The 13,330-nt window shown below is 37.5% G+C and overlaps 1 protein-coding gene across 1 annotated transcript in view; it reads left to right on the forward strand.

Moving 5' to 3' along the window:
* The window catches only part of SPIRE1 (spire type actin nucleation factor 1), a 126,382-nt gene that overhangs the window by 43,173 nt on the left and 69,879 nt on the right, over positions 1–13,330 (forward strand). Inside the window, 1 exon segment of the mRNA XM_038162034.1 lies at positions 12,319–12,552. Within this exon segment, the coding sequence (XP_038017962.1) occupies positions 12,319–12,552 (234 nt within the window).

The raw sequence follows: 13,330 nt of genomic DNA on the forward strand, positions 1-13,330 counted from the left end.
TTTAATCTTAACTATACAAAGCAAACCCTCCTACTTTTTCCTAGGTAGCTCAACCTACCCATCCTAGCTATACCTATCATAACAAGTATTTGGTAAAAATCCCTGTTCATGGGTTAAAAATGGAGATTAGGGAAGACTACAAACATGGGAAAAACATAGAAAAATTGTTCAAGGGAGGATTGCATTACACCAATAATTTTATCAAAATATGTTATGGCAAACAATCATGCAGTCACTCCTTTTTAAGGCTAATTTTAGCTCTTGCAGTTAAAACAGACATTTCTTTCTTTCATGGGTAGGAATAGATCTGAGGTTTCTGCTGCGCTGTGCTTTCTTTTGCCCTAAAGCCAGCACTGATGTCTGGTAGCACAGGATGCATCTGTGCAAGCACACAGAGTGGGGGTTTGGGTTTGTTGGGCTTTTTGGTTGGGCTTTTTTTCCCTAAGCTGCTGAGGGAAATGTGACTTTTCCCAGCCAGGTCAGTTTTCTGAGCTGTCAGACCACACTGCAGCACTGTGATGTTAGCAGGGGGTACACGGGGCAGGGAGGATGACACCCACCCACTCCTCTGGTTTGGCAGGTAATAGTAATAATAATAAATCCTTACAGGCAGCATTTTCTGAAATTGTGCCTTTGCAGTTTGTCTCCTGGTGCTTATCCTCACCAAAGGCTCCTCTCCCTTGGGAGGTGTTGCCTTTGCATAAAGTAACATTTATGTGTCTCTGCCTGTTTGGTGCAAATAATCCCTGCAAAGGGCTAAATGAAAAGAAAAGAAAAGCAGATTCTGCTGTCACTCTCTGCTTCAGAATTCACAGATATAAATTGTTCACTTGAAATACTGAATGTTTGAGTCCCTGGAGGTAGTTGAGTAGATGCTCTTTCAAACTGATTTAATTGAAGGTCTTTAACTCCTTCAAGAGATGACTGTGCTCATTTAGCTAGAGAAATCTAGGCATGTGTTTGTAATACAATGATATTTTTCTTTTATTCTTAATTTCTTAAACTTTTTGGAGGCTACTAAATAAGAGAACAAGAGAAAAATATTCTCTCTTTTTTTTGGAATCAAATGGATATCTCTCCAATCTAAGGACATTACTTTTAAGTAACTTGTTTCTTGGCTAGGCAGGAATGTTTCTGCTATTCCAAAACTGGGGTTCCTATGAAAGTCCTATTTATAAATTTATAAATATAAATTTATATTTAATAGACCTTCTGACTGTTACATTGCTGTTTGGTAGTTGGGTTTTTTGTGGTGTTTTGTTTTTTTGTTGTTTTCTTCTTGTTGTTGGGAATATTTTTGTTTCATTACATTTTTTTATTCCCTCTAGGAAAATTTTTCCACTTGTTAGAGAACTAGCTCTTGTTACTCAAAAACCAACCATTAAAAAAATTTCTATTGGTGTAGGAATTGCCAGACAATTTCTGTTTGAGCTGTAATATGAACTGTAGAAAAGGTATTCCCAAAAGGGTATGTGGGTATGGTAGAGTTTGTAAAATGTTAAAGTCTTAAAGGATATTAAAAATAATTAGGGATACTTAATTAAATTAAGGAGCAAAATTTAAAGCCACAGTGTCAAAAATCATTAAAACCTTGCTTTTTTTCCCCATTTCTTAAACTTCAAGACTTTAATTCTCTAGAGTGTAGCCTGGTAGGTATAATTACATTGGTGCAACAAGACAAAGGGATGATGCTGTCAGAATTTATTTCCTGTGAAGTTTAGAACAATCTGATATTCTAACCTTAGTAACTGTTTTCTCTGGCTACCTGTGCTACTTACATTTAAATAAACCACTCTTACATCTTGCTTTCTATTCACAAAGAAAAGCAGCTTTATGTGTTGCATTGCACCCAGCTGATAAGCCTAACCATTAGCCTCAGGCATGTACTTTTCTTCATTTTTCTCTCCTCTAGTTTATTGGGAACAAAAGTCATATGGAAAACTGGATGATTAGAAGCACTTCCAGCTGTGTTTAAGTCTGTGAGCATGTCAGGCAGAAATACAATTTTGACTTGCACAGCGCTTCTTACCCAAAGCTTTGAAAATGGGTTAATATCCTCATATAGCAGGTGGTAAAATTGTTATAGGAGAGGGGAAATGACCAGTGGGATGTTTCACAGGGAAGAGTGATGAGGAAAACCCCAAAGGACAAACTTTCAGCCCCATACAGTTCCTAGATTTGAAACTAGCTCCAGTACTGCAGAAGAGGTAATGCCTGTGCTTTTGCAGTGAAGGGCAGTGCAGCTTATTTTGCTGGGGAGGTTGGGGATGTAAAGGTGGGACTACATTTAGGACTTGAAGTCTTTGGCTATTTTGTGTCAAGAAAATTGCAGGGGCAATTGTGTTCCGACTTTAAGGTGCTGTGACAACACTTACTTGAAAATTTTAAACCTTTAATTTTAGTTTCTGTTTTACCCAAAAATTTTCAAAAAATCAGGAATTTTCAAAAACTTAGGAAACTCGCCACAATATGAATATAATTCCTTGATTTAATTTTTCTGGGTAGGGATCTCTTTTTGTCATTTAAAGGGTAATAATGTGGTTAGATAGACAGGGTAATATTGCAGCATTATTTTAGTTTCCAAAGCATAAGAAGTCCAAAGGGATTTATAATCCTTGTAAACCTGAGCTCAGCTCTGTTCTTTACAAGCCAGTGAGGAAGCTTGTTGTGAATCCTTCATGTAGGGGTCAATTGTGCATTAGAGCTCCTATGGATGTGACAGGTCACTCTGTCTTGGAGATCTCCTTTCCCCTTGCTACCACGTTACCTCAGATGCACATCTTTACCTTCCTCTCTTTTTCTTGGGCTGAGCACAGGAGAGTGCCTTGTACAGGAACTTTAGCACATCCATTAACAAGGTCTGAGCATGGGAGAAAATCAGCATTGCCTCTTTTAGGCCTAAATTTTTGAGACTCTCAAGTTTCCCAGGCAGGGTAAAATGCACTGAATGGAGCAGATAATTTTATTATAGTTTTTTTGAGGCAGTAAATCTATTTAGTTGATATGCATATAGCTTTTTTTTTGGTGTGTGTTTTTGTTCTTAAGTACCTGAATGTCTTACATAGATGGAAGTGTAGGAATTAATCCCTCTCCACCAATCATTGGCTATCTAGTAACTCAGCTGCCACCTAAGCAGCTAAATAAGTTATCTGGGTAATATCTATATTCTATTTGAAGGTCAGGTGCTGAGCATTGTTGAAAATTTGGCTCTGTGATGGAGGTTTCTGCAGAAAGCCAGAGTCAGGAATGTTTTGGTTTTGTTATAGTTTTTGGAGGTTGGTTTTGTTGTTGTTGGTTGGGGTTTTTTTTAAATCTAAGCATAAAATCCATATTAATTTCTTTTTTTAAATGGCGTAACACTTTTGACCTGTGACTGAAGGCAAATCTATGTTATTATCACTGTACTGGAATACACAGATATTGTCATTACTGGCAGAGAGCAATAAAACAATGCTCAGCAGTTTGTAATCCAGGAATATGGCTGTTCTGTTAAGGATAATAAACTGTCACCGTTCAGCACTGTGACAACTTTGACAGCTGGCAGGTGCTGGAATATCTTGTGCTAAGGTACTTCATGCCCGAGGTTACAAACGGTGTGCTTTATGTATAAATAGCTTTTATCTGTGATAGAGGTGTGTCTTGATATGTATTTCTTCTGTGGTGATTTCATTGTTCAGAAGGAAATAGCAACAGAAATCTGAGAGTGACATTTCATGAATGGATTCTCTGGGGTTTTGTGGCCCTAAGAGCAGGTGCTGAGCTTTCTGCTGAGTTTCAGCCATGTGTTCTGTTGCTCTTTGGTGTAGGGTAAGTCAGCCTTCCATGCTATGATTCTATGAATTTCAGACCTGAAAAAAATAGTGTCAAGCTAATGTCTTTTTATAGGTAGGTAATTTGTCAACAGTGCCTACTTGTGCTTTTTTTGAACTATTTTAGCAAAGACCAGTCTTTCCAATAAGGCCATTACGAGAACTTGAAAGTAATTTTGGAATAGCTCCCTCTCTTGTCACTCAAATATTTTATGTTCACTTAGGCATTCACTTTTGGATGAATATTTGAGAGATCCAAATGCCTGGTCCAATGTTGCTTTTTGTGGGGAAGAGGGCATGGAAGAATATTCATAAAATCAGGAGCTTTGCAGAGGCTGTGTCAGCCTGCAGTAATATTTTGCATGACTTACTCAGAGATCATATGTGACCTAAATAATTAATGTGTCTGACTCATTAGTAATTCCTTGGACTATGTGAAAATTCACATGCTTCATAATCAAGGCATGTCTTTATGTCAGGATGATGTTTCCTTACATTTATGACTAGCAAAAAAAGTCTCAGTAAGAGTCTTACATTTTTTCCTTTCTGGCTGTATGTGTGAATTCCCATCAGCTTTTTTAGGAAAGAAGCCTGGCTATGGCTGAGTGACCTTCCACAAGATAGTGGAGGTAGCTGGGCATGGTTTGTCTTAGGTGGCTACGTGATACATGCAACATCCCGGAGACATCTTTGAAGTTTCTCCTTTGGCATGGACGGAAAGGACACCTTCCTGTGGGTGGTTATGTGACTTGCCATGAATATGTGGGACCTCCAAGACAAGCAGTGTTAGATGAGGTTTGCTTTGAGTGGGGTTAATGAATACTGCAGTCACCAGAAAGGAGCAGCACATACCAGCCTTCTTTTGTGGCACATCACTTTGAAAAGGACCTGTTGAGTGGTTACATTTGGGCTTCTTTCTTGACATATTTGATTTTGTGCATGGAATCTTGGAATTAGGATAATTTGACTGACAAGAGGAGTCTGTTAGTAGGCAGAAAGACATATTTTTTCAGGCATTGAGGAAGATGGATTTGAGGAAAGCTAAAGTCAAACCAGAAGAATTGTCATGTTCCCCACTCTGTGTAAACTTGTTCAGGTGCTTCATCTGTCTCTGTGAAGTTCATCAGCTGTGAAACACTTGAAATGCAGGCATAGCACTGACAAATACAGTGAAACCAGCCTAACTTTTATAAATCTGTTGTGAGCTGCTGTTGGAAAGCTTCGAACATGTACATGGAAATGTAAAATTTAACTAATAGAGAATTTGTATTTAAAAGAATAGCTTTCATTGTCCTGGTATTTTATTTGCTTGGCTTTTGTAGTCATTAATTTTGGTGAAAATAGGTGTGAGAAAGTTCTTAACTCAGAGGAGAACAAATGGTTTATATTGCAGCAGGTGTTTACTCGCTTTAATTTTTGGATTAATTAAATGAGGGCCAAGCCTATAGCAGGCAGCTGTAATGGTTGACATAAAAGCCATGGGGAAGGCTGAAAAATTCATGCAAACTGACTCTTTGAGTAGAGTAGTTAAACTGTGTAGATGTTTTGAATAAAAGTGCCATTGATTTTGCATTGCTTCATGACTACCATAAATTGAACTGAATCAAAGCTCTGGTAAGCTCTTTATTATCATCTGTCTTCTGTATCTTGTCTGACAGACCATAGGCAGGTGTGCAATGTCAGCCAAACTTAAACCAGTCACACACGAATTCTCAGCATCAGAGCTACTGAGCTAGCCTCACTCTCCTTTGTACCAGTTCTCCTTGAGCTGCTTACTTCTCTCCCTCACTGCAAAATCTTTTGCTGCAGTTAATCTGGTACTTTCATGTAATCTAGACGAAGCTTTATTCAAAAGGCTGATGTGATAAATGGCAGTTTCTGTCTCTTACACAATTTGAACCCACTGGCATTTCTGTGGCCTTGTTTTGTTTTTGGAAGTTAGCTGAAGTCTTTGCCCCTTCTGTTTCTTCGCCTGGAGTGTTCACTTGATTGCCTTCTATCTCTCTAAAAAGCTATATGTATATGCTTAGCTATGTTTTATAAAATAAATTTTAAAAAAAAGGACAGCAGAACTGGAAGTTTGTGACATGATTGGATTTTCTTTCTTTAACTTAGGATAAATTAGGATAATATTCTCCTTATTTAAATGGCATCAGGATAACATGACCTGTATTTGAAGCCTGATATGAATAGAGGAGTATTTCAGATTTTTCAAATGACCTTCACCATCAAGGTTACTTAATTATTGCATCTAATTCTTTTACTGAGGCTTCAGCCATTGCTAGAGTCTCCACAGTTAGAGTACTTAATTTTCTTTTTTCTCTGGGTATGAACTGTCACTATGGTGAAATTCCTTCAGGTTGAATAAAGTCTGTAGTAACAAAGTAATGATTTGTCGTGATCTTGGGGATTATAATGTCTGAACTAAATCTAGGAGAAAATTGACAGTTTTGTTTCAGTGTTTAAATGAAACACTGCAGATAAAATGTAAATTGAGACTGATACAATAGAAAAAAATTCTGCTTTCATTTATGCTAATAAATTATAGTTCTCCTGAGATAATATCTATAGTGCAACTTTAACAACTAAAAACCATGTTTATAATTATCAGAACCTTTGAATAAGTTAAAGAGTTGTATTACACTTGATCCTTAATAAATTTAGAGTTACATTAGTGCTACATTCCTATAGGCAACTGTGTCCAACAGCATTTAACTGCTTCAGTTTTCACATATTCACTTTGAGGGGAATAAACCAAAGCAAAAAAAAAGCTAGTATCCCCTTTGTTTGTTTTGGGCTTGTTCTGTGTCTTTGCTCAAAAGTTCTTGCACTGAATCTCTTTAACACACACCTGGATAGTACAAAGAATTCAGTAAGTAGGTCTGTCTGCCCACTTAGTGCATTCAAAGACTCAGGATATAAAACCATTTTTTAAAAGATCTCTGAATATGGTAGAGAAATTTTCCTTACTCTGAATGTATCTAAACTAGACTGAATATCATTAAAAGGATTTTTTAAAATCTTGTCTCATAGTTATTTTCAATTGGACCTGACATACTCCGATTTTCTTTTTCTTTGCTTTCATTACTGCTTTGACTTAAAAAGCAAGGCTCATTATATTGCAGAAAGCAATACATTGTTTTGGTAGGAAACCAACATCACCCAGAAGTTAAATAATTCTGGATCTTATGTCTATATTCTTTAGAAATGAATGATTTATTTGATTTGTTGGAAGTAGTCCAAATCCTTGCTGCTTTCCTGGAAGCGCTTGGAAGTTTTTTCACTATTCTCATTTGACAGTCCATTGCACGTTGCTCTAATTTAGTGAAGGTCACATTTAAATTTAGCAGTGTCCCCTGCCATTAAAACCTGGGTAGTGCTATCCCATTTCCACTTGGGAATGCTCTGGTGAAAACTACATGAACGTAGCTGTGGTGTGCCGTGACAGCAGCACATCTCTCACAGCAATCCTATTTGGACGTGCTTTTCCACGAGGTGCTCCTGAGAGTTATGTAGGGCACCTCAGGATGAGCTAAATAACCAAAAAAAAATTGCATGAGGGTTATCCTAACCCCTTTATTTGTTCACCTTGCCTAAAAGGCTGGTGTTTTTCAGTTCCAGAATTGAATGCTGAAGAAACAACAAATTACTTTGTTAAAAATGGAAATGAGACCCAGAGCAAAAGCTCTCACTCTCTGTCATCTAGTTAGAGAGGAGCAAGTTGGTTTTGTATAACATTTTTATGTGCCAGTTCTTTGGACCACATTACAGCAGCTGAGCTCAAAAACTTGTGTGTGTTTGTCTTCTAATATGTCATAGATAATTTAAGATACCTAACTCTTGACTTCAAGAGTGTCTGTGTCTATGTTTATAAGGTGTGTTATGGTGTCAGAAGCAATGTGTGGAGCTCCTGGCAGGCTAATTGAAAGTCAGCATTAGGACAGGTTAGTTTTTACATTGCAGAGTTGGTGGTGGAGAGGAGCTCTGCCCTAAGGAGTGCCAGCCCTGAACTCTCAGCACTCTTACCATAAGGCAGAATGATTCTCCTTCATTAAGTGTGTTGGAGATCTGGGTGTAAAATATGGAAGCACTTAATTATCGTACTGCAGATTTTTAATAAAAAACTATTGGAATTCATAAAAGTGCAGTAGTAATGCAAATATCATTGTGGCTGGTGGCCATATCTGAGGTCCCTGTGGGAAAGTTCAAAGTTAGTTACCTCACCTTAGAAACTGGAGCTTTATAGCACCTTTAATCCAAGTTTAAGGACAAAAAACCTGATTGGCTTTTGGATGAAGGGAGAACTTTAGGGAGGGACAGGCATTTGAGCTGAAGAACAGTCCTTTGCTGCTGTAAGTACAAGCCTGTCCTTAGGCTTTGTGTGTTTAAAAATTGAGGCAGGCCTAGGAAGGAGATGAAAGCTCAGACAGTGCCCCACTGTGTGTGCTGTGAGATGTGGATTCTGCCTGTTCTCATCTAAGCTTCAGTAAGAATCAGGGAGATGTGTATGTTGAGGGGAAAAAAGACTTTTTCTCAAAGTGAAGTACTTGCAATAATTGCACTTTTGCAGGTATCAAACCTCTTTGGTTCCTGTACAAAGGCTGTATATTGAAGAGCTCAAGGATGTTAAATTGACAGAGTTCATTGGAAGAGTGTAATTTGGGCCATATGAAAAACCTAAAACACTAATGAACCCCTGCCTAAGAGGCATTCCTTAAGGCTGGAGGAAGGTATATGGAATGGAAATATGGGCAGTGTTTGTGCATGAAAAGAATCTAAACAATTTGGGTTTTGTTTTTGCCATGTGTGTAAAAGGAGTGTGTGGATATTGTTTTTACATTGTTTTTAAAGTCAAAGTGTTCCACCAACTTTATCACAGTCTATTACAAAACACGGTGTGAGTTCAGACTGGTGTAGAAACTGCAGGAATGCTCACGGTGGGACAAAGTTGCCCTTTTAACTAATGATTTTAGCTCAGCAAAGTACAAGTTCAATCTGTTGGAAATGTTTGTGTGTTGGGGCTTTTTTTTGGTCTGAAGCCATGACTTTCAAAATAACTTGATGAGAAGGTGTAAAGCTTAATAATGCAGGCTTCCTTGTTTATTTTAAAAATTTGTTTATCCACTGATTGATTTCCAGAGGTCAGGTCTTTGCTGAAATTTAAAATCAATCAGGAGCAAATGTATTCTAAAATTCAAGGTTCAGGGGGTTTTTTTGTTTTTTTTTTTTTACCTGAGTTGAGCAGCATTATTTACTGTTAGTGATAACACTTGTTTCAGTGCTATGCAGTTGTTTTGGGGTGTAAATGTGCAGCTTTGTGGTTTAAAAAAGATTTGCTAAGTCCATTTTTATCCTTGTTTTTCTTAATATATCTCTGCTTTCACATATAATTGAAAATTATATCAGTGCTTGTCACTTGGTAGGTGTCAGAGGTTTTTATTTTCTGCTAAACTGGACAACAGTAGAGTTTAGAACGTGTGATGTCTTTGTAAATAATTGATGCTTTAAAATTTTTTTTTAAAGTGACAGTCTCTGATTATCCAACTCAAAACCCCCTCTTATTTATCAATTCTTCCAGTTAGCCTGTGAAAACTTTTTCCTTTATTTTTGTTTGTATTTGATTTGTGTTACAGGTAAAGTGACAGCACTCATGCGCTGAAGCAGCAATCAGTTGACTTGTATATTTTGCTTCAAGTTATATAGACCTAAAAGTTTTATTTGTATGAAGTTGCATTAGTAGTTTTATCCATGGGAAGAAGCATTGATAATTTTGTGACTTTCTTTGATAGTTGTATGGCATTTGTGTGGTTTGCAGGATCCTTGGTAAACTGACACTCCTGAAAGCACTGAACGTTTCAGCTTCAATGCAAGTCAAAGCAATGTTACTTAGTTAAGTTGTTTGCTGCTTTGTCTTTCAGCAAGAAGACTCTGTGATACAGACAATGAGTAAATATGGTTTTGATCACATGGCCTAAATAAGGAGCTGAGAGACTGAACCACAGCTTGGTGCTGTTACAGGATTTTGCCTCGTGTCAGCTTTGCATGTATTATGAAATCTGTTCAGGGCACATAAAATGCACAAACCATATACTGAGCTGCAGAAGCCCCACTGCTGATACATCAAAGAAAGCAGCAGCTGTCATCCACTTTTAGCCACGGTGCTTCTGAATGCCTTAATCCTCTTCCCAAACAGAAGAAGGCAGAGAGTGCACTTTCTTTATCCACTCCCTCTTCTTTTTTTTAAGTTTTGGTAGCAAAATCCAGAAGCTGTGCTCAGCAGCCATCACTGCATGGCATAAGACATAATTTTCTTTTCATCTGATCTGGACATTTCAGTCTTCACGTATGCTAAGCCCTTTCAAATGTACTTTTTATTAAGGTTAGAAATTACTCACTTTGTGTTTATTCCCAGGTGCTCAAAGTATCAAAGGGATTATTCAGTTGTACTTCATTTTCATTTCAGTTTCCTTCAAACTGCTATTCTTTGTTCCCTTTCAGTTGCTGAAGGGGTGTATGTTGGGATTGTACCCAGCACCTGAGTTACAGGAAACACTTGTCTACCATTGGAATTAATATGTTTTACTTAGCGTGATTCCACATTTTCAGTTTATTTTTTTAACAATGCTAGTTTTACATGACAGTTACTGCAAAACAGCTTCCTTAAGAAGTGAGCACAATATACTAAAAATTTAAGTTTAATCTTTTAGAGCTTTTTTAAGATCTGTATGGTGCAGTGTCCTGTCTCCAAAGTGACAGGTTGGGGGAAGGGTACAGGAGCTGAGCAAGAAAGCAGTGATGCTTCCCTGGCATACTTTCCTGTCTCAATAGCACTCCCCAAGACAGAAGCTGTGCTTTGAACTGGAAAAAACACATACAGGTTTTTCTTCTTCACTAATTTGCCTAATCACTTTCCCTAGCTGCATTTTAAAATAAATAAACATATTTCAAGCGTTTAGCATGTGCAGAATTTTTATATTGAACCAAGTTACCAAAATTATTGGAAATAAATTATAAAATAAAGTGGTTTATATATGGGGCTTTTAATTTGGTTTTTGTTTATTAGCCACTGTCTTGCAAAGTGAATTTGCACTGCAAAGTAATCCCAACAGAGGAATGAAGTACACAAGTGTAAAGCTGTCAGACTACAACAATCATTAAATTGTCTAGATAAACTAATGGGAAGTGATTTTAAGCCTTTGCTAACCTCTAGCCTTTCAGACCAAAAATACTTTGTTGTGCTGAAATAAGTAAGCAGCTAGAGTAAAATTTAATGTTTTAAGAATCCCTTTGTGTTGTCCTATTTCCTCAAAAAGAATTTCAAAACTCTGCAGTAAAAAGCGTGTCGACCAGGATCATACTGAAAGGCAGATTAGAGAAAATGTCATTTGATGACAAGGTTTGGTACATTTAGAATTGCTCCTGTTATTAAAGTTGTTGCTGTGCCAACTACTCCTACACTGGAGTCTGCTAATTTGTGTGACATGCTATCTATCCCAACACACAAGGAAGATCAGAGATTACATGCAGTAACTCCAGCCCTACTTCCGTTGTCAGACAAGGATCTCCCAGCAGTGACATTACCTTCTTGTGGTTTACTATTGCAATCCCATTTTCCCTTCCCTCTTCATTAATACCCATTTTCAAACTCCTCAGTTTGAAATGCCATCTATTTGCATCTTTAAAATTCCAGAGGCTTTGATATTGCTCATAAGGAAAATAACTAATTTCAAGAGAGGAAATGTGCATTTATCATTGAGGGATGTTCACAACAATCTTTTCCTAGCTCACACTGAGTAAGAGGTCATTGGTTTGCTTTGCTCTTGACAGGGCACAAATAAGAAGCCTCAATTCAATGAAAAATTGAGGTACAACTTCTTCACTACAGAATACAGTTGCTGGCAGTTTCAGTGGCAAATATGTGCCTCCAGAGCTGTGCAACAGGCAAAGGAGTTCTTGTGGGCCACTGTCCCAGTGCTCACTGAGTAATGCTGGGACATCCACAGCTGTGTCCACACACCTGTCAGGTCAATGAAGAGACACAAACTGAAGGGCAGTTTCCAAGTGTCATTAGGCTGTGAGAAGAAGAAGGCATCTCATGTTAGTTTATTCTTTCTTTCTGACCCACAAAAAAAGATTATGTGTGTGCACTATAGTCTTACAAAGTAGAGTAATGTTCCTTTGAGGTTTGTAGTATCAGAAGGAAAAAGGGAAAATAACCTTAAGAGGTCCTGTTTTGGTTTTAAATGATGAAGTTTTATTTCAAATATTGAAATAAGAAAGCTGTAGGTGTGTGGTATGAGCTGCTCTTGCTTGTTCTATGCTGTATTACTCAAGTGCTTACTCAAGTGCTACTATAGATATTAGCGGATCGTTTTTCTCTTTGATTTTGATGTTTATTGCCCTCTCAGTTGCTGGGTTTGTTATACAAACACCAGAAAAGGTTGTTCCTCACTTGACCTCTTCATTCATGTAGATGGCATTAATATATATTTCTTTTTTGTTTTTACAGGTTATTGAATCACTAGGGATTATTATATATAAAGCCCTGGACTATGGTTTGAAGGAAAATGAAGAGAGGGAATTAAGTCCTCCACTGGAGCAGCTTATTGACTACATGACTAATGCCACAGAAACAGATGGGAGTAGGGATGAAGGATATGATGCTCTGGATGAAGGAGTGGAGGATGACGATGATGACAAAGAAGAAGTTGAGGCCATTCACTCCTATAAAGATGTCATGAAGGTACAGTAGTGGGCAGTTTATTATTCTGTCAATGAGAAAACTCTGTTTTCTGTGTTATTATTCTGTGTGATACTGGCTGTGTCATTTTCTGATTTCCCTGGTCCTTTTGTAAGGTTTGTTTGTGAAAATGACATGCAGCATTATTTCAAGTTTGACAGTAGGCACCAGAAAATCCACGATCAACTTTAGCATTGGATGTGCCATTAATATCACCATCTGATTTAATCCCTGCACTGGATAGCCAGCCTTCCAGTGTAAACATCTGTTGAATTACTTTGTGTACTCTTGGATACTTCATGTTGTGTTTCAATTAATTCACCTTTTCATTAGCAGGTTATTAGGGTAATTATTTCTTATCAGTTCCTTCGCTTGCCACCCTCCCCTCCTGAAGCACAACAGTGCTTTTGTACGAGTAGCTTATTTGGATGGAGTGAGTCAGGACACAGTATTTCACTGGTGATCATTATGGTTGCAGTTCTTGACCTGAGTTGTGAAATTCAGAAGTATAGCTCATGAATTATAATTGTGACAAGTTCTTTAATGTTATCTGGGTGACTGTGAATAATCATTTTAAAGTATTACCTTCTGTTTTCTACAGAGTAATCTGTGCGTGTTTTAGAGCCCAGTGAGCTCTTATTACAGACAGAGGTATTAATAAGCGTGGTTGAAAAAAACAGTGTAATTGGTTTAACTTATAAATAATCTGATATTAATACGGGTTGGAAAACATTATGCTAACTTGTAGCAGAGGACTGAGCCATTTGTAGTGCTTCTTCAT

The sequence above is a fragment of the Motacilla alba genome, chromosome 2 (assembly GCF_015832195.1).
Source record: "Motacilla alba alba isolate MOTALB_02 chromosome 2, Motacilla_alba_V1.0_pri, whole genome shotgun sequence".
NCBI classification, from domain to species: domain Eukaryota; kingdom Metazoa; phylum Chordata; class Aves; order Passeriformes; family Motacillidae; genus Motacilla; species Motacilla alba.